This window comes from Fusarium poae, chromosome 3 (genome assembly GCF_019609905.1).
Source record: "Fusarium poae strain DAOMC 252244 chromosome 3, whole genome shotgun sequence".
Taxonomy (NCBI): domain Eukaryota; kingdom Fungi; phylum Ascomycota; class Sordariomycetes; order Hypocreales; family Nectriaceae; genus Fusarium; species Fusarium poae.
This window is the reverse complement of record NC_058401.1, coordinates 6,377,122-6,396,367: the sequence shown is the minus strand read 5'-3', so window position 1 is coordinate 6,396,367 and position 19,246 is coordinate 6,377,122. Positions and strand designations below refer to the sequence as shown.

The 19,246-nt window shown below is 48.8% G+C and overlaps 6 protein-coding genes across 6 annotated transcripts; 1 reads left to right on the top strand and 5 right to left on the bottom strand.

Annotated features, from left to right (window-relative positions):
- Positions 1 to 1,373: 1,373 nt before the first annotated feature.
- On the bottom strand, positions 1,374 to 3,211 carry FPOAC1_009529 (uncharacterized protein; the record flags this gene model as incomplete). The annotated part of the gene is made up of 3 exons (XM_044853955.1): positions 1,374 to 1,407; positions 1,458 to 2,981; positions 3,057 to 3,211. 3 exons carry the CDS (start codon positions 3,209 to 3,211, stop codon positions 1,374 to 1,376), a joined length of 1,713 nt encoding a protein of 570 aa, XP_044706625.1.
- Positions 3,212 to 5,744: 2,533 nt separating this feature from the next.
- On the bottom strand, positions 5,745 to 6,705 carry UBC1 (Ubiquitin-conjugating enzyme E2 1; the record flags this gene model as incomplete). Its single annotated transcript, XM_044853954.1, has 5 exons — positions 5,745 to 5,884; positions 5,941 to 6,124; positions 6,181 to 6,309; positions 6,430 to 6,475; positions 6,662 to 6,705. The coding sequence occupies 5 exons, from the start codon at positions 6,703 to 6,705 to the stop codon at positions 5,745 to 5,747; spliced, it is 543 nt and encodes a 180-aa protein (XP_044706624.1).
- A 1,497-nt stretch (positions 6,706 to 8,202) lies between these two features.
- FPOAC1_009527 (uncharacterized protein) lies at positions 8,203 to 9,592 on the bottom strand (the record flags this gene model as incomplete). Its single annotated transcript, XM_044853953.1, has 3 exons — positions 8,203 to 8,249; positions 8,302 to 9,327; positions 9,385 to 9,592. 3 exons carry the CDS (start codon positions 9,590 to 9,592, stop codon positions 8,203 to 8,205), a joined length of 1,281 nt encoding a protein of 426 aa, XP_044706623.1.
- A 483-nt stretch (positions 9,593 to 10,075) lies between these two features.
- FPOAC1_009526 (uncharacterized protein) lies at positions 10,076 to 10,873 on the bottom strand (the record flags this gene model as incomplete). The annotated part of the gene is made up of 2 exons (XM_044853952.1): positions 10,076 to 10,543; positions 10,601 to 10,873. 2 exons carry the CDS (start codon positions 10,871 to 10,873, stop codon positions 10,076 to 10,078), a joined length of 741 nt encoding a protein of 246 aa, XP_044706622.1.
- Positions 10,874 to 11,483: 610 nt separating this feature from the next.
- Positions 11,484 to 13,293, top strand: FPOAC1_009525 (uncharacterized protein; the record flags this gene model as incomplete). Its single annotated transcript, XM_044853951.1, has 4 exons — positions 11,484 to 11,534; positions 11,585 to 11,815; positions 11,868 to 11,979; positions 12,029 to 13,293. 4 exons carry the CDS (start codon positions 11,484 to 11,486, stop codon positions 13,291 to 13,293), a joined length of 1,659 nt encoding a protein of 552 aa, XP_044706621.1.
- A 3,184-nt stretch (positions 13,294 to 16,477) lies between these two features.
- On the bottom strand, positions 16,478 to 18,235 carry FPOAC1_009524 (uncharacterized protein; the record flags this gene model as incomplete). The annotated part of the gene is made up of 1 exon (XM_044853950.1): positions 16,478 to 18,235. The coding sequence occupies one exon, from the start codon at positions 18,233 to 18,235 to the stop codon at positions 16,478 to 16,480; it is 1,758 nt and encodes a 585-aa protein (XP_044706620.1).
- Positions 18,236 to 19,246: the final 1,011 nt, after the last annotated feature.

Genomic DNA, 19,246 nt, shown 5'->3' with positions numbered 1-19,246 from the left:
GCCGACCTAAAGCCTCCATAAGTAGGTAGGTAGCGGGCGGGGCAATGTCGGGCCCGGGCATCGACTCCAGGGCGGTTTAGCTGCTCAGGGTCGGGCCCCAAAGTAGGTAAGTTTCTACATACAATTGTGCTGAAATAAATATCAATGGGAATGCAATTTAATATAAGATCACCTTCTTCATAGAGGAAAATATCCATCCGACTTCAACATCCATTATTACTATAACCCGCCTCACTAACAACTCACGATCTGCAGGGTCTTCTCTAGGCTCATACCAAGACCCAGCAGCCAAGAAAGGGTGCTTGCCGTACCTACATACGCGAGAATTCATGACACTCATAAAATCAATACAAATCAACTACCTACACAAACTAGCGAGATTAGTCTCTCCTTCATTACCATTGGAAACAAAAATAAAGAAGTCGTTCGGTTTCGCATTCTCTCTCTCCATGTTGACAGTCAATTCATCTGGATGGTTGCATCGGCCTCACCGTAAGCACATGTATAATACTACGGATGCTATGCATTATCAATGGAACAACATCCACTACGCTGCATCCATCCATGTTGGCATACCTCTTAAAAGCCATTCCCGCTTCTATATCGGTAACTCCCTTTCTTGGCTTCTCACTCATCAGCCACTTTCTGCACTTCAACACGTTGTCAAGTGGTGAGACATGCACATATCAGCCGTTGAGTCTGCTTGCATGATCGTGGCGCCTACAGATTGAAGAATTCCGGGCATTCGTGACTTTACCGATGATGGCTTTCAAGTCGTCAAACATACCTGTCTTCCTTTCTGCTCACCATCAAGAATGAATCGTCTCTCCCTCGACCGCTCTATCCGTAACGTTGATCAGCGTCATCAACATCATCCTTAGCCTATAAGATTCCTCTACTCTGTATGTACCCTTGGTCATAAGATGTGGCTATAAGTTACTTTCCGCGCATGTGAAACGTTTCAGATGGGCCATGACAAGCAAAATCAGCCATTGTTCAACGTCAGCACTTCCAAGCGGTCGGTACTCTAATCAACGGATACCTGCGCCGCCATAACGCCAACTCACAGTCTACGTACGAGGCTGGTAACATTCCTCCGCCATTCGTAATCTTTCGTATGCTAAACTGAACAAAAAGACTAGCAGTGTTGGCAACGTGCTTGGACATTCAATAAAATGCTTGTATCGTATTGATTTGGTGAGGTATAACATCTGTTTCTACTGTATTAAAAAGACAACGCCAAACAAGACCACATATTATATAACTGGCCCCTTCAGAAAAAAGTCTACTCAAAATGGTTGTCTCGCTTTTGCTATTACAAACTCAACTATCCATCCTCCTAAGCTTAAACAATGGTCATAAATAGGCAAAGCTTAGAAGTTCTCCTTGCCCCAGACGAAAGAGAATCTGCGTGCATGTTAGATATGATAACTGTAAAAACAAGATAAAAAACTTACCCAGGCTCGGTGTACTTGTTACAATACGTGTGCAGTGAACTTCCCAGACCCTTGGGGCCACAGAAGAACACACCTGCCTCGGCGGGGCTGTGAATCTTCCTGATACCTCTAAAGATCATGTCCCAGTTGGGTCGACCGAAGTTAGTCGGGCTGCGAAGACCGGTGATGGTATCCTTGTCGGCGTTGGCGTCGTTGATCATAATGTTAGTCGCATCGTCGGCCTTGATCCTGGCTGTGAGGTAGGTATGAATCTCAATACGGTGGTCCAGATCTTGAGCTTCGACGGCGAGAAGCAGCGAGCGGAACCACTCGAACGAGTCAAAGTCACGGCAAATCCAGAAGAAGTACACCTTGGATAGTCGTGTCTTTTTCTGAGGGTAGTTCATTCGGTACCAGATGGACTTGAGGATGGAGGCGAAGGGTGTCACGCCAATACCGGCACCGACGAGAACAGAGACTTCGTACTTGAAGACATCTTCAGAGGCGGAACCAAAGGGACCATCGACGTAGACTCTGGGCAGGACACGACGGATAGCAGGGTCGATTTCAGCCTCACGGCCTGTAAGACCAACAACCTTACTAGCATCGCCAACATCCTTCTTCTTGCTCCAATCACAACCCAGAGACTTGGCAAGCTCCTTGGTAAAGTCACCGACGCAACGCATGTGGATGGAGATGTAGTCCTCCTCAGGGGCACTGGTCAGAGTAAAAGGGTGGTACTGCCAGAGCGACACGGCAGGGCAGCAGAGGAAGATGTATTGACCAGCTCGCGTCTTGGTGTGTTCCTTCTTCATCTGGATCTCGCAGACGTTGCTGGGGTGCTGGATGACCTTGGAGATAAACGTCCTGTGACGACCTCGCACCTCACGCGCAATACGCTCGGCCAGGTAGCAGAAACCACTGTACATCCAGAATTGCCAAAAGACTCCAATGGCTGACGATCCAATGCTGGTGCAGAAGGGAGCAACATCAGGCTGAATCATGCAGAAAGCTCCATGGATCGACCAGAAGAAGAAGAAGACGATGAACATGTGGTGGGTGTACCAGAAGCGTTCAAAGTTTGCTCGACGGGGCTTTTCCATTGACGTGAGAACCATGCCCATCAGGGCAATGAGCATCACATAACCCGTCCATCCCGGACCCGATACAAAATTAGCAAGCAGCCATCCATAGATACCAAGGTTGTACTTGATGGCGACCTGGGCGAAGTTGTTCCAGTGAGCAATGGTGTGTACCCAGGACCAGAAGACGATGGACCAGGCGGTGACGATATGAAAGGTGATGTTTTTGTCGAACTGGAGGATTCCATTGAGCGGCGTCTGGCGCAGAAGAGAGATGAGAGTTCGGCACACGGGAAAGAGGATAATGGCGACATCGACATGGAGAACCAGGGCGGCTGAACGAGCAATGATGAAAGTGAAGCCAAACGTCTGGCGTGAGGATTCGAGACTTTCCTTCTGGGCGTAGTGCACACAGGCGAAGGAGAAAATGAGAGCGTGCAGGAGCATAAAGACAAAGACGAAGCTTGAATAATGAAGTTAGTTAGTCACCGTGTGAACTAAACCGTCTCAGCCATTCGACATGTGATTCTTGACTTACAATCTTCGGTAACCCTCGTTGATCATCCAGCGATCAAACTTTTCTCTCGACGATAGTTCCTGTTGCTTCTCCTGGGTCATCTCACCAGAGAGGAGCATGCGCGTAAGAGGAGTCCATCGCGATCGTTCCGACGGTTTCTCGGACCAATCCTGCATTTGATAGCTCATCTTGAGCGAGAAGAAACGGTTGAGTCAACCACCGAGTCGAGTTTTAGTTGGTATCCCACGTTGAGTCTTGCTGAGTACTTGATGCAGTCGCGAATGTTTTTTCTTGTCCTCGTTTTACCAAATTCGTCCAACAATAAATAAATTCCAAGCGATTGTGTCGATATTCAGAACCAGCTGAACAGGCGAGTAGATATAATAGATCCAGTTGGACGACGAAAAATGGGGAGTTTCCAATAGTATAAACAAGAAGCGAACAGAATAGAAAAACAGTTGCTGTCTAGAGCCTGAAGATTAAACAAACATATAGAGAAGAGATATGCTCATCTCACCGTCACGGCCCAAGCTGGAAGAAGGAAAAAGGAATGAATGGGAGAGAGAACAGGAAGAGGAGGAAAGAGGCAAGGGTTTCTTAGAACTAAGTGAGAGCTCAAAGAATGAGAACCCGGGTCTTAGTTGCTGTAATAGTGCTACGTAAGTATATCTTATTGCTACTACCCTTTTCCCTTTCTACGGGATATGCTCCAGGGAATGAGAGGAAAAAAAACGGAGTTTGGTGGACGGACTTGATACCAGGCACAGACAACGAGTGTCCGGGGTTAGCGCTTGGCATGCACCTATAACATTCTAGCAAGAGGCTGTAAGAACTCTTTTGTCCCTGTGAGCTTCGAACTCGAGAGTAAAAACACGCCATTCAAGGAGTTGTTCTGTGTCAGGCATGGTTCCAACCAAGGGTCCAGAAGTTGAGACTGCATCAGATCAGGGGGGACGTGACATGGCACAACTACAAATTTTGGCCTCTGACAGCTAGGTTTTGTAGACACTACGAGATTAAGAGTTACTAATTATCTACTCAAAAATTAAATATCTCTTGATAAACTGTAGTAATCACCTCATGGCCAGCAAAATATGGCATGAGTGTTTTCCTCGTAAATCATCAAAAACCATGAATGATTGGCTATTATCAATGCCTGGCCACGTCTGGTCTGGTATGAAACCCCGGTGTTACAGGTTTGACAAGACCTAGCTCTCCCTGGCATGTCGCACCGAGAGTGGAGTTACGCTTTCAAAATCTCGACCGATAATATTAAGTGGCACGACCAGTGAGGCGCGTAACTATCCTCAGCTACTCATATCGAGAGATATCCGTACATCCAGAGGGTATCAATACTATCCGTAGGGCAACGATTAATTATTAATCTATCTGCTGAAGATTTAATTAATTACTTATGCGGGATCGAGAAGCAAGGGCTTAACTTAATCATCTCCATCGGCAGCCGTTGACATCTAATATCCTTGCTAGTGCGAACCCAGAAAGTCATGGAGGCCTGCAGATAGTGACTAGAAGCTTCACCGACGAGAGCGCTGTGAGGATATCACAGCTTGATCTCTAGGCATGAATGTGCAAAAGGGGAGATGGTTCTAAACTGATCTAAGATACCTACTATAGGATGTGTTGCTGATTACGTCTCCTACGCTCTCAATAGTTAAAACATATTAATGTTGTATTGACAGCGATATCAAAAGTCAAGATGACCTCCCCCGTCTCACATCTAAACAAGATCCAAAATTCTCCGGTCCACAATTGTTTCCAAAAGCCACAGCAAGCCTTCGTATCCTCAAACTTGCCTCTCCAAAGTTTTGGAAACATCATGAACAAACCTAGATATGGCCCATATCAGCAGCCCGTTGCAGCTTTGTCTCATTACGTTTCAGTCCCCCATCCGAGACGTGTACCATCTCGGCACTGTTATTATCTATGTGGATATCTTCATATCACGTATTCTTACGAATCGTAAACTCAACTTGGCAGTTACTTGCCAAGACTGTTCTCAGCTCGCCACTATAGTCTCGCCTCCATCGTCTGCACGTGGCTCTAGAACCACTGCGACTTCTCCTACAAGGACATCAAACATATCAACCATACAAGCATTGTCGTCATCTCCACACTAGATAGATCTCGAGACATATCAGGTGCCCAAATTCGAGTCCCTGACCAGTAGCGCGGTCCATGTTACCTTTCTCGTCATCAACCATGACCCTGTCAGCGCTTAACTCCCGTGCATCGTAGACGTAGTATTCTTACTTTAGTGGCCACCTGCTGAACTTCATTCGGTCATTGTTCGCGCCTAGGCATCAAGTATTCAACATGTCACCAACATTTGCAATCATCACGACACATTCGCAGCCAAATCGTTGCTGGTTAAAGAGACAAATTGTATACGCTGCCTGTTTCTGGATGCCAAAAACACATCGTCAATGCAAACCTAAAATCCAGCTGCATGATATCCCTTAGTAACTAGTCTGTTTGTCTGGTGTCTTTCCTCCCTTCAGCGTTGCTTGCTGTCTCGTCAACCGCAGTTGAAGCCTCGATACAGGCAAAAACATCATTCTAGGTCACGCCGACTAAAGCCATATCGCAACGCCGTGCGAAGCTTCCACTCGATCGTTTCACGTCGCTCATGATGGGGAAAACAAATCGACCCAAGGTTCAAGGTCCAACCGCCTTCGTCCATGTCGTCATTTAAATGGCGTACTTTCGAGTCCACTCTCGGGCTGTAGCCTCGTATCGGGGTCGGTCAGTCTTGTAGACATGGGCGATCTCAGGCACCAGAGGGTCGTCAGGGTTAGGATCCGTTAGCATTGAGCAGATGGACAGAAGAACTAGTTGACATGTTAGTTCTGAGTACTAACCAAAGAGGTTCTCAGCGTCGGAATACCTTTAGAGATGGTCAGAGCAGGGCTCCACTGGTCTCGGAGAATGTCCAAGCAGATGCTTCCGTTGGAGTTGATGTTGGGGTGGTAGATACGTGTGGTGAAGTTCACCTTGGGAGGCTTGAAGGGGTAGTCGGTGGGGAAGTGAATCGCAAGGAAGAAGACACCGCCGGAGTAAGGGGAGTCAGACTAAGATTTCTGGTCAGCCAAAATGTTTCTTGTTTGCTGGTTGAGGATGAGGATACGGATGCACCGGCATGCGGCTGAGGGCTTCGTCCGCCCATAAGCCAGCCAGCTGTATTGCCGGGCAGCGCATCCTCATACCAAGTCAGGGGGCAGCTTACAGGACCCATAATCGTAGCTTGCCAGTGAAACTATTCATGCATGTTAGTCGCGTGATCGAATATGTCCTACATAGAGCAGGACGGAGACATCCCGCAGCCATGATGACTTTGACAGCCACAGGCTTATCAGTGTAGAGGGGAAATGCCTACCAGATCCTCGCCAACAGGGCCAGCGGAGCAGGAAGAGGGAGGGTCTCTGCGAAAAAAAGTCAGCATATATTCATCGTGAAGACGAGATAGTCGTGAGGGCTTCAACGCCATCAAGGGTTTTCGGTATGGTATCGCAGGTCGTCACTTCAAGACCCCGCTTACCAAGTTGCCCCCACCTGACGTCTTGGGCTTCCAGGTTGACCCCTCAGACTTTGTACGAGAGCGAACTTACCGGCCGAGATCAGTCAACTCCTTGTTAATACGCTTGAGAGCCATTTTTGATGTGTAGAAGGGGGTATCTAAGATAGGTGTTGCGGGTTATCGCGGTCGTTCTAGGGTTGAGACAAGCGTTAGTCGAGGGGTTGTCAAGACGAGCGGTCGGGAGAGAAAAGGGTAGGATTCAAGGCAACGCACTATATGCAAAGGAGAGGTCGTCCTGATGTAGTAAAACAGGAGACCAAGTCGTATTTATGTGTTGATAGAGAGAGGTTGCTGGATTGTCGAATATATGTCAGCGTAAAGAAATTCAGTCAAGGCTGAAAGAGTAGAAGAGGCGGGATTTGGAGGAAGATGGTTCGTTCAGAATGGGGTCGGGAAGGTAGGAAACCTGAGAAGTGGGAGGAGCAGGCAGGAGAGTGGAGGGGGGAACCAAACCAGGAGCAGGACAGGAGGGTCAACAAAGAACAATCGGAAGGAGTGAGTGGCTGCGTTGGCACCTGCCCTTGTAGCCTGGTTGGATTCTGGAAGCCCGAAAAGTCAGGTTTTTCAGGCGCTCGAATGCTGTGACTGGGCCACACATGGGCCTCAGCCCGCTGAAATGGAGGACACCGCCACTAACTTTTAGGTTGGGGAGCGAATCAGTGCTTAGTGGTACCCGAGCACTAACAGCTGGCTACAGATTTTTACGTTGGGCTTTGATAACAGTGGAGGGCATCATAACGGTAGCCAGCATGTAGTAGGCTTGGCTTTGTTGCCGATGGTCGCCATATCCTTCGCCCGGTTTCGATGGCTTGTAATTACCTAGGTAGGTAGTATTAAATGCTTATTACCCATGACTTGATACATAGAGGAATGGTCTAGACACCATCTAAACAGGTATCTACACAGCTGGGGTGGCCAAGCCCAAGTTCAGCAATGGTGAGTAATACTGGATGGACTACATGTACAGTACAAGTGGCGGCCGAGGTCGGCAAGGAAAACCATATTCTTTGTTATGGGGATTCCACATGATTCCGCTATTTTTGCTCATGATTCATCTCTCTATTATGTACCTAGTCTAGTCGAACGTCAACTAGCAAGTGCGGCTACTCTGGATTGCGCCTGTTACCCATAGGTATTCGCTATGGGGATCACGGTAAGAAGAAGTGCACAGTCAAAGCCTCCCGTGCCTGGACCCGGATGCGGATGCGGAAGCTCGAACGGCATCGCCGGTTCGTTCCCTACAAGTCTTGGCCTCAAAGTTGTGGATGGCATGTCGCCAACGACGTCACTTGGCTTGAACTGCGGTGAGGGTCAAGGGTTTCTCTTTAACATAAGCCAAGTGGGTATTCAACACCAAGCATTGGAGGTCAAAATAAAGGAATAAGACCAGACATCCATGTCGGCTAGCAATGCAGCTAGACATGGCCGTTTTTCATGCAGCTTTGTTTGAGAACCATCAAGAACAGAATACGTGATTGGATAGCATACGTTTGTGGGTTATGTTTTGATTTCCAAGCATCTATAACATGGGTATGCATTTATATTCGCCTCCTTACCAATTATTTTATTGCTTTATACAAACGCTTGGATACCAGTGATAGCTCGACCAAGAATGAGACCTGTGATATGTTTGTAAGCAATTGTCAAAATGTCAAATAAGGTTAAACGTACTGTGAATATCACTTTGGCCCTCGTATGTCTGAGTCACAAACAGGTTTGCCACATGGCGACCAATCATATACTCATCACTGGCCGCATTACCTCCAAAGATCTCCTGGAGGAGACGAGCGTTTCGTAGAGCAGTGTCGCAGTTCTGTCGCTTCACCATACTGATCATCTCAGGCGTCGCCTTGCCCTCATCCTTGAGGCGACCAACCTGGATGGCTGCGAGTGTACCGTAGGCAGCATCTGTTGATGCATCGGCGAGTTTCTTCTGCACAAGCTGGTACCTAGCAAGAGGGTTACCCTTGAATTGCTTTCGCTCAAGAGAATATGTTCGAGCTCGGGCGAGACAGTCCTCCAGAGCACCCATGACGCCCATTGCAATGCCATATCGAGCGTTGTTCAAGCAACTGAAAGGACCCCTGAGACCCTCGACTTCGGGGAACATGTTGTTCTCTGGCACAGGACAGTTGTCGAGCTGGATCATTCCTGTGATGGAAGCACGAAGGCCGTTCTTATCCTTGATGGCTGGTGTCTCGAGGGTGCCTGGTGGGCAGTCCTTACGTTCTACTAGGAAACCCCGAATCTTGCCAGTCTCCTGAAGTTTTGCCCACACCATCAACACATCTGCGATGGGACTGTTGGTGATCCATGTCTTTGCACCGCTTAAAGAGTAGTAGCCCTTCTTTGTAGGATGCGGCTTGGCCACCGTCTCCATGCTTCCAGGGTCACTGCCATGGTTGGGTTCTGTTAGACCAAAGGCACCAAGTAACTTGCCTTTGGCCATTTTAGGGAGAAACTTCTCCTTCTGCTCAGCAGATCCATGCTCGTATATACCACCCATCACCAATGAAGACTGGACGGACATGCCAGATCGGTAGCCACTGTCGACTCTCTCCACAGCTCTGGTGATCAGACCACCAGCAACAGAAGAAACGCCTGCACACTCATAACCCTCGATTGTAGCACCCAACAGTCCGAGTTCGCCCATCTCCTCAAGAATCTTTGGGTCGTAGGATTCATCGCGGTAGGCCTCTAAAAGCCATGAACATTAGCGCAGTCCCGGTAAAAATCGAGTCGTAAGTAACTCACTCAGAACGCGGGGCAATAATTGTTCCTGGCAGTATCTCTCTGCAGTATCTCCAATGGCCCGTTCCTCCTCAGTCAAGAGGTTATTAGAGGCCAAGGGATCCTCCCAGTTAAAGCTTGGTCCTGATGCCGAGGCAAATGTTCGTGTAGCGCATGGCCGCAGAGGAGTGGCGGCTCTTCGAGCGCATTGTCTGAGGATAGGGCGAAACATTATGTGGGAAAGACTGTAGGTCGAATTGGTTATTGTCTGCAACCGAACCAGATCGCCGGGCGGGATCGAGTAGTTTTAAAGGTGAAGCAATTCGGGGCTCAAGTTGACTGATGAAAGGGCGCCGGCAATAGAAGTCCACTAGATGAAGTCATCCGACGCGAACCGGAGCCGGCCCCTCAGTCACTATAACCCCAGCTTTTGACCCCGGAACCGAGGCATCCCACGACCCTTGAACTATCACCGATTGGATCAAGTGCATGCGAGTGACAATTGAATGCATGAGAAACATTGCCCTGATTTGGGTGGTTTCGGGTCCATAAACAATCTTGCCGATAATTAATTCGGGGTGTGTTGATTGTATACCGATACAGCTGAGCTATGCTACGTACCCAATGAATCAAGGAATCCATGTCTCATCCAATGATCGACGAGAGTTGCAGACCAAGCTGGCTCGGATAGGAAACCCCCCTTGACACCTCGACGTTATGCCTCTTCTGTACCTGACTTCTGTTTCTGTTTTGACTTGGACTTGGATCTGAACCTCCCTTTTTCTTCGTCTACTCTCGCCATGAGGCTCAGCCGGTCCAGCTCCAATGCCCCCAGGACTACCCCCGCCACAGCCAACTGACGAGTTCCTTGGTGAACTGCCGGAGCCGACATGATCGGGACCGATGCCGAATTGTCGGCTGACGAGTTGCTGTGATGTCGATTAACTTCTGAGTCGCGTGCCCTTCGTCTGCGCTCTTTGCCAGCTTGGGATCTGGAATCGTCTGCCGAGTCGTCCAGTGAAGAAATGGACAGTGATCGACTTGATCCAAAGGGAGATTCAAAGTACGCTTGTCGAAGGCGACCATCCAGCCGATGCAGCAGATTCGTCGGAGTTGTTGATTGAGACAAGGGGCCGCCTTGGTAAGTGTTGCTGTGAGGGTCTCTAGAAGCTGGGGCCGAATGCTGGATAACCCTGTTTCAACAAGAGATTCTTCACAGATCATCGTCAGGTAAGCTTACCCACGAATGGCTATACCGACAGCCCAGCTCTGGACAAGACTGCATAGCTTGGTCTTGGTTCATCATATTGAACGACGGACCATGCAGAGCAACGTCTATCTCTTCAGAACCGCATTCAATCTGCCCTTGAAGTATCTTTGAAGCATTCCGATACCTCGGTGCACGACGATGTGTTCGGCTTGCCCCATACCCAGGTGTGAGGTAGGTGTTGCTTGTATTCGAGGTTTCCTTGGTCGGTTGTAGGTTCTCTGCACGAGTTGAAGAAGAATTCATATCATAGACGTCGGACCGATTTGAATATCACATACTTAGTAAAGAGATATGATATGATGATCAGGTGATAACTAAGGTCGGAACTGGGTAACAATATCAGGGAAGCGAAGGGTTTGCAGTTGGGAAAAACATCTCTGTGGTTGATGGCCAATACATCACGCATTTGGTAAGTGGGTAATCTGAAAGCCCGTTCCTGCTATATATATTGTGAGGAAGCACATCGCCAGTTGCTCCTTGCCATAACCACATCACGGTAGTTCAAGTCCGTTCCTTACCAGGTACCTACCTACCTTAGTACCTACCTAGGTATCTTTGATTGTGCCTTCGGAACGATTACCCGAACCTCCCGCGCAGGGCCGAATCATAAATAGAGGACTACAGACAGAAAGAGTGCGCGCTGGTGAAGATCTCATCTCCTATGTGCATATTGTCTATAATTAACCGTCCAACTTAAAGGTTCTTATTTTGATAATTGATGACGGAAGGATCGCCAAGACTAACACACATGACCAGGATCTTCGGGCGTTCGGTAGACTACCTACTAGGCCAGCTCACTTTATACGCTCCCTCGACGAAATATGACGAGTTGAATACATGCACACACGGCAAAATGACAGTAAATTCCAACGATGTTATTCGATTGGCTCAAGCCATCAGACTGGTCAGAACATCGCTTCCAAAAGGAAACCCATTTCTAATTGCGGGACACAGGCTGCCAAAAACAACAGCACCAAATTCCTGCGTGCCTGGTTCTATGTACCACTGGGAATCACAGTAATGCTTGCAGCCTGTTTTGGGATCGATTCGCTATTTCACAAGTTCAATGTTGCATTCCCTGCTTCTGTCACTTGCATGATGTTGCTATTCCTTGCCCTCATCGCCAGTGAGTCATCATTAGGGACTCATAAAACTAGAGAGTTGATCAATATTATCGATGTACCCGTAAGTCAATGGCAATCACACTTTACAACGCACGCGGCTCTGATGTCTCTAGGCTGGCTGGTCACTTCGATGGATGGGTGTCTTCTTTACGCCATCATTCGTCCTCCTACCTCTAAGTCCGCCCATAGGAATTGTCGAGGTCATGATTATAATTGCAATTTTCAGTATGTCTGGAATATGACAAAATGTTCGATACATGTCTAACTCTAGTAGTTATTGGTTTCTTTGTCATGATGGCTCTGGTAGCCTGGATCACTCGTACTCTTCAACTTGCTCTCGGCGTCTCAAGACGTTCCAAATCTCAGCGAGCTGAAGAACTCGGTCGTCAGACACCAGACATTCCGATGTGTGAGATTCAGACTCCTGGTATCTCGCGCCGTACAAGCATCTCTCATGCCGGTTCCCAGGTTCCCCTTATATCTGCATCAGTGCCGAATTCAGGGCCAGCCTCGGCAGCGCCATCCCGTCCTCAGACTCCACCACAGTTACGGCTCCAGGAACATCACTACTCGAATGGTAATGCTCCTGATACTTCAATTGAATCTCTCAGTATACCTACTGTCCTCCCACAAATTCCTTTGCCGCCGCCCAAGGTCGAGTTGTGGGCGGCGCGTATTTCAGCAAACATCGATGTGGCGACATTCGCGGGACTGCTTTTCTTCATTGGCATCCCTATATATTACTCGACCGGTTACGGTATGCCTATTCATCTGGCTGTCAACGTTCTCGCTTGGTTTGCTGCCATGGCCATTCCTCCAAAGTGGAAACAGTTCCTCCATCCAGTCCTAGTATCGTCTTTCGCAACAGTGTTCATCATATGGGCACTTGCAGCAATTCGCACCGATAGCTTGACGTCAACACTTCACGCATACCGTACTGGAGCAAAGTACATAGAGTTATGGCGCCGCGCAGCACAGAAGCAGGATCTTCTTCCCGGTGCAGGAGATGTCTTTGGTACTCTTCTCGACGCCAGCATTGTGGCCCTCGCCTTGCCCATGTTTCAGTACCGTCGTGAGCTCCGCACGCATTTCATCTCCATTGTCGTGCCAAACGTTGCTATCAGCGTGGGTTCTCTGCTGGCATACCCACCCTTGTGTTACGCATGCGGAATCTCGGCAGCCCGCAGTCTCGCATTTGCATCGCGCAGCTTGACGCTCGCACTCGCCGTCCCCGCGACTGTGAACCTCGGTGGCGATGTCAATACAGCAGCTGCGTTGGCTATCATCAGTGGGATTTTGGGCGCTGTACTTGGAGGGCGTATATTGCGCTGGCTGCGAGTTCCCGAGGATGATTACGTGACTCGCGGAGTGACACTGGGCGTTAACTCGAGCGCCATCGCGACGTCCGTGCTGTTACGGACTGACCCTCGAGCTGCGGCTTTGTCGAGTTTGTCTATGAGTTTGTTTGGAACAATCACTGTCTTGTTCACTTCCATACCACCCGCAGCAACATTTGTACGAGGGTTTGTAGGTTTATGAATGATCTTGTAAATCTTGATTTGTCACCCGGAGCCTGGATCAAATATGGGTTGGGGCATAGTATAAACATATTTACGTTGGTACTGAATCGCAAAATGGGTTTGGATACGATGGTTTGTCTTAGGCTAGAGGGTTGGACAAAGGATTTTGGCTATAAATCTGTTTTGTGTATATAGACGGCAAAATGCAAATGGCATCGCTATCTCAATTAACCAAACAAGAAAATTGCACGACATTACGATCAACGAGCCTACGATGATAGTAAGATTCTATAACCTCGGTCAATGAGCCAGCTACAATATAGTGTGCGCTACTTATCACGTTAGTCGGTTGTACACCGTCGTTTTGCATCAAGGTCCCATGACAAAGACTCCACACGATGTTGTGCCGCGTGGCACATGGTGAACAAAAAACATGGTGATCGGGAACTCAATGAGCAACAACCATGTTGGGTATAGTAAAGAAAATTACAAAAAGGTGAGCCAGTTGTCGTATACCTGTTCCACTGCTGGACTCACAGACCTCTCACCCATACTCCATCTAAGTCGCAAACCAAAAAAAGCCAAAGTGAGCATATGCCGTAAACGCCGCCGTGCATATCGTAAGAGCATGAGTCGTAAAGCGTGAAATGGGACCAGATAAGAAAAAACTAGTGTGTGGTATGGTCTCGTTGTTGTATAAGTGTCGGCTTTCGAACGGATATAGCCATGTCCTGGAAGCCGAGTCCCAGGCCAGACCATTCACCTCAACTCTAGTTCGTAGAGCCTGAATGTCATCCTTGCTTGACACGTCAGTCCAGGGGTCACTTTTTGCCAATAAGGTGTAAGCAGAGCTTACCATTGTATGCTGTAGCAAAGATGAGGTACCTTGCAGATGGATGACTTGGGAGGGTATGGTCTGAAGGATTGGGATAATGCCGCAATGCGTCACTTGCTAAAAGCACGGTTGAGCCTCGTGGTGAGTTGGGTTCTGTGCTCTTTTGCTTCGCTGCAGACGCCGCATTCACCGCTGACGACGGTGCCAGTGACGCGCGAGACGTATTTGCCGCAGATGGCGAGGCAGGGTGAAGTTCCCACGGGCTGTTCGCCTACACGACGACCACAGGCTTGGCAGACGAGAGTGCCGAGATTGGAGTAGCACATTTTCGATTAGGAAGTGACGAAAAGATGAGAGTTTGCTGTATGATTTAACAAGGGGGCCGGTGTAATCATATAGCACGGAAGAAGCGGGATGCGAAGTGGAGAGGCATGTAAGTGTAGACAGAAGCCGAGGTAGACAAAGTCTTAGATACAGAAATTGGGATCAACAATGGTCAAGAAAGAAAATACGGATTAACAAAGGATTTTTAAATAAGGGGAGAGTCGAGCGCTTGAGAAGAAGGGAAGATGGAGTAGTTATAAAAGCGAGGGAAATAAGAAGAAGAGTAAGGTTTGAGAGAGAGGAGGAGGAAGAGGAAGAGGGACGAGGTGAGATAAGGTGGATGCTACCTTGCCAGGTTGAAGGAGATCGCTAAGGTCCCAAGTCGGATAGATATACCTTGATGAAGGATATACCTTTTAGTCGTGGAGTTACATGCTCATTCAAGCGTGGCACGACCTGAGCTGTCGTGTCGTGATAGGGATCTCTTCAAAGCGAGGCACCCATACATACATACATCCATCCATTCATCCATAAGCTCCCCCATAGTGTTTCAACTGAGCTACCATTAGAACGGAGCCGTTGAAAAGAGGGGAACGGTCGGCTCTTGGTCTCATGGATCCATGTGAGGGTCCCCATTGCTTAGTTATATTATACTACCAAGGCATAAGTACCGTAGTAAAGCATGGGTCGCTTGTCCAGTCTGTTTTTGGGTTGGCTGCGGTACATGTGCCGAAGTATGTATTAGTAGCCGTTTGTTTATTTGAAACATGACGATATTTGATGTATTGACTACTACGCGAATGATAGGATAGCGTCTTCTTGATGGACAGCTTTGTGTCAATCATCTCGACTCTTTCTAGATAGGTTGTATGATAAATCAATCTCTATAATAGACAGACATGTAATTACCTATGTACCATTGACATGAATGAATGAATGAATGAATGAATGAATGAATGAATGAATGAATGAATGAATGAATAAGCATATGTCGTGCTTTGACCAATTCTCTGGCCCCCCCTCACCGACTCCCTCCCTCCATCTTCGCCCTGTAAACGAGGCGGTGGTGACAATTTATTAAATGATCCCTGACGCCAACCCCAAGCTTCTCGAATAAAAGAACCCTCCATTTCCGTGCGCCCTTCTGCCAAAATTCCCCTAGTCGCAGCGATGATCATTGCTTCTCCCAATCAGAATTAAAGGACGATGCCAGACTTGCCCCTCCCCCTCTTCTTCTCTGACCTCTAACCATGTTGATCATTTTGCCCAATGCGACCTGACACAAACGAGATTGACAGCGAACGATTGTGACTTGTACAGAGACGAGAAAATGAAACTGGTTGATGATGAAATCCAATGCCCATTTGTTGATCTAATTCTTAATGCTGGGTTTATTGATATGCTTGCTTCTGCATAAAAGCACATACTATCTAGTATGTATGCCTCTCTATCCATGTATTGTAAGCATTGCATCGCACCCAAGGTCATACGCCTCAAGTCATCACGGATCCTTCGGGGCTCAAGACGTCAAACCGCAATTAACTTAGCACGCAACATGGAGTCCCCGACGACTCACATCTAAGTCCATCAATAGAGAGTGTGTGGCTGTGTCTGAGTAACACAACACAACACGTCCAGAACCAAAGTTCAATGGAAACACACACACACACACACACACACACACATATTGCAAACTCGGGCTCATCGTGATCACCAAACAGCCATCCATCCATTGTGCTAAAGCTTCGAACGCATGCCTGTCTACTTCTAACAGTTCAGCTGCAGACCACCCTTTACATCATAAGCTGCTTATACAACACTTTTCCCATACAGACATGAAATCGACACCAATCACATGGCTCTATCATACCAGAGCCCTTTCCATGAAAACGCCCGCATAATATCAAATCCATATAATATTCTGCTCCTCTTTGGCTCACAGTGAGACTGGAGCTTCAACTGCATATTGCTACGCTCTTCTTGTACAACCATCAACATTCCGCCATCCTTTAATTCCATGCATCTTCATCATACGCATTCCTCGTCACCCTAATTTGCCCCTCAACGCATCTACTTCCCTTTGAAGTGCGTCGAGATCAGCCAGGATGTCAAAGCTCTTTCCTGGCTCATTCGTTGACTTTGGTGATGTGTGACCCGAACCAATCATCTCTGGCACTCCGTCATGTTCCTCCTCGGGAACTTGGCTAGATCCAGCTCTGCCTACACTATCAAAACTCGTCCTTCTTGGTCCATCTATACTGCCTCTACTGCTACCTCGCTGCCTTCGAGGAGGTGGGGGCGGAGCCATCTGGTGATGCGGTTTTGCTTCAAACGAAACTCGCCGGCTGCTGCTTTCAACACTTCGAATGCTAGCGGGCCGTCTGACGGAAGTGTTTCGTGCAGGTGGTGGTGGGGGAGCCGAAGACTTTGTTGCTGGATGCTGCCCATCTCGAGGGGAGACCAGGTCAAGCGTCGAGCCTTGACGCAGCTGTGATGGAGTCGAAGTCGTACTCAAGTCAACGTCTAGAGACGGGGCTGGAGAAGAGGACGATTGGCTCAGATCTGCAAGGCTAGAGTTCATACCCGTCGGTAACTGCGTGGAATGCTTTGAGACATGAGACCTCCGTGGTGGTGGTGGTGGAGCTCCTGCTTGGGAATTTTGACGTTTATGTTCCGGCCGACATCTCATAGACGATGATCGCGACAGGTTCTCGTCGTTCTGTGGGTATTGATGCGCAGTATTCGCTTTGCTTTCTGCTCTCGCATGCCCTCTTCGTGGGGGTGGTGCTGGGACTGCTTTTCGTTCACCTCCTAAACGTCCTGGCGATGTGGTACCCGTATTAGCATTGGTCCCTGGGACCTTACCGGCTGCCTCGCGGTCAAATGGTGACTCCCCTTCCTCATCCAAACTTCTTCGGATGGGAGCAGGCGGAAGCGGCTTGTTAACTTCTGATGGTGATAAGGTCGCAAGAGCTTCTGGGGGTGTCTGGCTCCCAACCAAGTTCGCCTTAATCGACTTTCCATGCCGTGAGCTAGGTGGCGGTGGTGGTTTCTTGCTGCTTTTTGAACTGACTCGAGCTGATGCACTTGAGTCAGAAGCACTCTCTTGACCAGTTTCATCTTCTGGGATGTCGGAAGCATCTCGAGATATAAGAGATGCCTCTTGAGCTTCGTGTGATCTTCTGTGAGGAGCTGAAGGCTGGTCTCTCGTATCTTTTTCTGCCAGTCCCCAAGTCTTGTCCGACTCTGAATTGCCCGTCATGAGTAACCGCTTGAAAGAGCTGACATCCAAGGATTGTTTCGCCTTGTTGGCAACCTTGAGCGCATGTCCTTCTTCTTTACGCTCTTGCTCGAGTTTCTGTTCGGCAATAGGCGAATCGAGATCCCTCATTGTCTTACTGAAAGGATTTCCCGCACCCTGACCGCCAGTCATGGCCTGTCTGCGGGCAGCGGCCACCATGTCGAGATCGCTGTCATCTGTGGATGTTGCATCGAAAGGATCGTTTTCGCTCTGCTGGTTCGCAGAATATTGCGCAAGGGTAGGCGATGTATATGCCCATTCGGGAGGGTCGAGGGAGAGTGGTGGGGGGGAAAGAACCCGAACTTTCTTGGTGACCTTGGAGTTGTGGTCAATTGCTGAGGCATCTGCTTGCTGGAAGCTAGTCGGAGGTGGTGGAGTAGATGCCGTTTCGAATGAGTCGAGAGCTGGGAAACGAGCGGCGGCGGATGATGTTGTGTTTGACAAGGTAGCAGTGTCTACCGTAAAGGCAGCACTCTTGCGGAATGGATTGGACGACGCCATGGTGAACTCTTTGCGCGGGGCTTAAGGATCTTATTGGCGTGCCTCTTCTCTACTTGCAATAATTCAAGCTTATCGTTGCGTCACGCGGGGAATGAGAAATAGTCTGATGCGATAATAGGTCAAGGCGCATGCGAACTGAGACTGCCCGCCATCTTCGGCACAGCCGGGCAAGCACTTGATTAGGTAGGCGGCCAACAGGTGGAGGTTAGGCGGCAATGGAAGCGACAAGAAAGAGCGCAACGTGTAGACGATGCAGGGCGAGCAGTTGAGGTCAGGTAGTTAGTGGATGAATACAACTCGCAGGCAGCCTTGTGAAGAAATGGCGTTGCGTTGAGGTGTAGCACAGCACGGCACACAGAGTTAGTAGGCAAAATAGGTGGTAGCCTTGGCCCCGGAACGATCGGTCGGTCAAGAGCTGGAGGGTAGGTAGCAGCAGTGGGAAGGTACACGATGCAACGCCGGCCAGTTGCCTGCCTGTAGGTACAGTACCAAGCCAGACCAAGGTTCATCAGTCACTGGGAAATCTGGCGATGCCACTGAAGATGCGTTTTAAAGTGGGCTTGAAGTCGTCAGCGCCTTCAGGGCTGTTGCGTATTGGATTTGATCGCTAACGGTCCGAGCCAACGCAAGGCAACGAAATGAAACGGAACAGTGAGGTGGCGGGGATGAGATCACTTTCAAGGGGGTCCCTTGACTGAACAAACGGAAGGCCTGTGTTCTGGATATGTAAGAGATGACAGGGAAACCTGGACAAGAAGACTTTACTGACTGGCCTGATAGAGTCCAAGAGGGAAGAGATTGAGCGATGATCCTGCATTACAAGCATGAAGGAGCACGGGCCATCCAAGTTCAAGAGCTTACCGTAGAACGAGGGGCAGCAAGCAACCACTGACGTTGAGCTTTTTCTCTCAATGCGTTGTCCCACCGGCGGGCAGGTCCCTATAATCATGTACGTATCTCCGTAGCTTTGGCCTCGGCAATCTGCGTTAGAAGCAAGTACATGTACAAGCG